The 4,098-nt window shown below is 37.8% G+C and overlaps 1 protein-coding gene across 1 annotated transcript; it reads right to left on the bottom strand.

Moving 5' to 3' along the window:
- Positions 1 to 1,957: 1,957 nt before the first annotated feature.
- p2ry11 (purinergic receptor P2Y11) lies at positions 1,958 to 3,338 on the bottom strand. The gene is made up of 2 exons (XM_046041205.1): positions 3,252 to 3,338; positions 1,958 to 3,028 (listed from the first exon to the last, which is right to left on the bottom strand). The coding sequence occupies exon 2, from the start codon at positions 2,985 to 2,987 to the stop codon at positions 2,073 to 2,075; it is 915 nt and encodes a 304-aa protein (XP_045897161.1). The 5' UTR covers positions 2,988 to 3,028; positions 3,252 to 3,338; the 3' UTR covers positions 1,958 to 2,072.
- Positions 3,339 to 4,098: the final 760 nt, after the last annotated feature.

Raw genomic sequence — 4,098 nt, 5'->3', positions numbered from 1 at the left:
GAAAATAAATAATCTAGATTGAATTGACAGATGGGGAAAACTCGCTTCTAATAAAATATTAAATAAAAAAACGCTTAGATTTCGGAAAAAAATACAATCCTTTTTTAACCTTTTGGCTTCCCGTACATTCAGTTGCGCTTCTATCTCGTATTCACTTCTGTTGGTACGTATCACGTATGGTAACTGGGCAAAACTACGCATGATTTGTTGTAGTATGATTGCATAAAGGAAGGAAACAGGAATTCCGGTAGGGAACAGAATCGACTGACGTGCAGGCAGCGCTGCAGCAGTGCAGCCACTTAAACAGAGTTTGCCCTTCCCCTACTGACTTTCACTTTCGGTGCCCGAATGGAAGTGAATGAGGCTTTGCGATCGCGATTATTTTTTTATTTTATTTTTTTTTCTCGGAAGGGCGAGTCGGAAGGGCAACTTGAGTCAGGAAAGGCAAACGGGCAGTTGCCCGGGCAACCAGAGCAACCCCCCTGTGCACGTCCCTTTATCTTCACCAACATAGTTTCAAACTAAGTTTTAATGGCTGTAGGGGGGAAATAATGTGTAGGCTAATCATATATGATCTTTTGTCTTTGTATAATGAATGTCCGACATTGTAACCTAGAACTTCAATGTTTAAGGAAAAGTGACAGAGCACAACCAAAAATTGAATGCTTGTGAAAACACAAAACTGAGAAAAGGTTTGTGGGTTTCATCTCTGGTTTCATTCAGGCATTCTTAACCTATAAGGTAGAGGTTTTTTTTGTTTTTTTTTTTAAACTACTAAAACGTTTTGCTGCACAAAATAGTTTTTTTTTATCTTTATCAAAAGCATGCTTTTGTGTTGTAGATTGAAGAATACTTTTTACCCATGCTTTCTCTGCACATGTAAATATCACTTAATTTCATATCATGGACGAACCTGGCACATTGCACATATTTGTTAATTGTTAATCGTTGTTCTATGGTGTATAACATGTGCATTTGACGCATAACAGTTTAACATAGCACTGTAGCAGCTGGATAGAGCAGAGGTTAGTGGTTAGGTGGAGACTCAGACCCTTATATGGTATCTAACAGATACCTAAACATGTCCTATATAAGCTGTGTTTGATGTACAGAGAGACAGAGTGGTCATCGGGCTGGGTCACTCTCCAAGCTGCTGCAGAGCTTGTAATTGATGACACCTCCTTGATGTAATAAACTTTTATGATCAAGAACAGTGTCAAGCGGATTTCTTCTCAACACATCATCGCAGCATTATTGTTCGGACACCACAGTTGTTTTATTGTTATATTTATTTTTCATATTGTCAATTTATATATAAATATGCACACAACATCCTCTTCCATTGCAATATGTCTGCACAACACAAACCAGAGCAATGCGCATGTCGATATCTGCCACGTTGTTTGAAAATAGTATTTTTCTCTATTCTATTATTCTCATATAACTTTCATTTGTTTATTCCATATTTGTATATTTCTACATCTATTTATGTCATCTGTATGTTTCTGTATGGTCTGCGTGCAGCACCTTATCACCACAGCAAATTCCTCGTATGTGTAAAACACTACTTGGCAATAAAGCTCCTTCTGATTCTGATTCTAAAAAGCCTATAAAGTTATAGGCTGCTGGAAAAAAATAAGAACTGCTCCTGCCCACACGTTCTGTGGCGGTCAACCACTTCCTCAGAACTGGTTTGAATCTTTTTATCAAATATACCTGATGCAATTTTATGTTATTGTGTCGGTTACAGACAAAATCCCCTGTGTTTATTTTAGTGGGGATTCCTCTGCAATGAAGCTAAATGCCTGCGTAATATTATACAGCAACTAGTATTCTGTTTTGGCTCAGTATAGAATAACAACTCTCCAATCTCACTTTCTGATAATGATGCGGGCTGATTCAGACATTAAGTTAAACAGAAGGATTTTAAGATGTTTCAAATTAAAAGCAGGCACACTGCAGCAAACAAAGAAGTCTTTATTACAAATGGTAATAATAGAAAAATAACTTTCAGAAATAACAAAAACAAGTCTGTGTAGAAATAAAATTTTGCAAGCTGAAAAGAGGAAGCTCTACTTTCTCATTACTCCCCCGGTGTTGTCCTCTGGGCTCTTCCCACAACAAGCTACTCTTATACTGTCAGACACAGCCATGTAAAGGATTGGATGGATGCACATGTTCAGAGTTGCCAGTCCTTTACACACTTGGTACATCTTGTAGACCCAACAGGCACTGACGCGTTTCGGATGGAAGAGATATATCTGAAATATGTGGTAAGGCACAAACGAAATGGCATACAGCACAAGCACTGATGTGACCAACAGGGCTACCTTACGTTTCTCCAGCGTGGTTATACTGACATTTTTCCACACCACCCAAATCACCACACAGTAAGACGTGAAAGTAACCAGGAAGGGAACAAGACACCCAAACACAGCAAGAAACATTTTGTAAGTGAAGTGAGGGCTTCGCTGAGTCTCGTTACAGAATGACACACAGTTATTTTTGTCCGCATTAGGGCAAACAGAGGCAAATTTCAACACAGGGCAGGAAATTACTCCTACAACAATCCAGATGACGACACTGACGGCCTTGGCATGGGCAGTCCGAACACGGGATCGTGTAAAGAAGGGACAAGCGAGGGCCACACATCGGTTCACACTTATTGCCATGATGAAGAAGATGCTCACATAGAGGTTGCAGGTGAAAAGAAACCTCTCTATTTTGCACACAGCGTTGCCAAATATCCAGTGTTTCTCCAGTGAGTAGTAGGCGATCAGCAAAGGCAGGCTCATGACATACAGCAGGTCACTGATGGCCAGGTTACACGACAGCACAACGCCAGTGTGCCAGTTCTTTCTCTCTCTGACTACAAGTAGCCACAGAGCGAACACGTTTCCTGCCAGGGCTACAATGAACTCAACTCCGTACACTGAGGGCAGCAGGGCCGTTTGAAACCGCTCACAATGAGAGTAATTCAGCTGCATTTTGTGATCGAGCTTCTTTCTCAGTTTGTACGGTCCAAAATCTGTAAAGTGAAGTATATTAATTCATTAAATTTGAATAAAAACCACATTCATTTTGACACAAGTAAATATTTTACAACTGTAAAGTGTAGGAAGTTAGGAAACATATTCCTAGAGAACAATCTTTAAAAAAAACATACAAATGCAATAGGCCTATGTAATCTTCATTGTAACATTTTTAGTAAATATGCAGAAATTATAAAGAAAATGTTGACTTCCACTTACTGAGAGGGCAATTTAAGGTAATCTATTCTGTGAAGAAGCATATCACCCGAAGGGATGTTTTCCTGTGTGGTTTCTGTAAAAGCGAGAAACCCCTCAACTATCTTCTTTGGCAGAGACATGTGATGCTTGGTGACAAACCTGACACTTGGAACTTCCTCTTACCCTCAGCATACATTTCGCAATTTGAAGAAGCAACACTATGTTGCGATGATAAATAGCCACTGTTTTATTAAAAGAAATAAGTACATTAACTCAAGTACTGTAGACTACGCAAGTAAAAATGTGAGGCACTTCTACTTTATTGCATTTAGGCTATCTGACAACTTTAGTTACTTTACACATTAAGATTTTTACACACACAAACAAAAAGACATGAAGAGTTTGTAAAATGTTATGCTAAAAATTAATCTCCCCAACAGTTTATACATCTGAAACAATTGGTGATAAAAAAAAAAAAAAAGTAATTTTCCATGTAAAAACATTTCATGGTTTGAGCTTCACAAATGTAAAGATTTGCTGCTTTTACTTTAAACTATTTAAACAAAGTATTTTCTGCATTGAGTTCTTTTACTTGTAATATTTAAGTGCATTTTCTTGATTATACTCATTTTCAAGATAGTATTTTTACAATGTGGTATTATTACTGGCTTTAGTTTTAAAGGAAATATAGAAACCAAGTCTGTGTTGATCATATTTTTTATATTATTGTAATCACTAATGAGATATTTACTATTGCTACTTACAACTCCATCCTTCCATGAAGACTTTGTTGGTTAGTGGAGAACCAAAAGCCACAGGTGCAGCTAAATTTATCTTTTGGGCTGAGGAGGACCAACAAATATACCTT

The sequence above is a fragment of the Micropterus dolomieu genome, linkage group LG02 (assembly GCF_021292245.1).
Source record: "Micropterus dolomieu isolate WLL.071019.BEF.003 ecotype Adirondacks linkage group LG02, ASM2129224v1, whole genome shotgun sequence".
NCBI classification, from domain to species: Eukaryota; Metazoa; Chordata; class Actinopteri; order Centrarchiformes; family Centrarchidae; genus Micropterus; species Micropterus dolomieu.
This window is presented reverse-complemented; position numbering and strand designations above follow the sequence as displayed.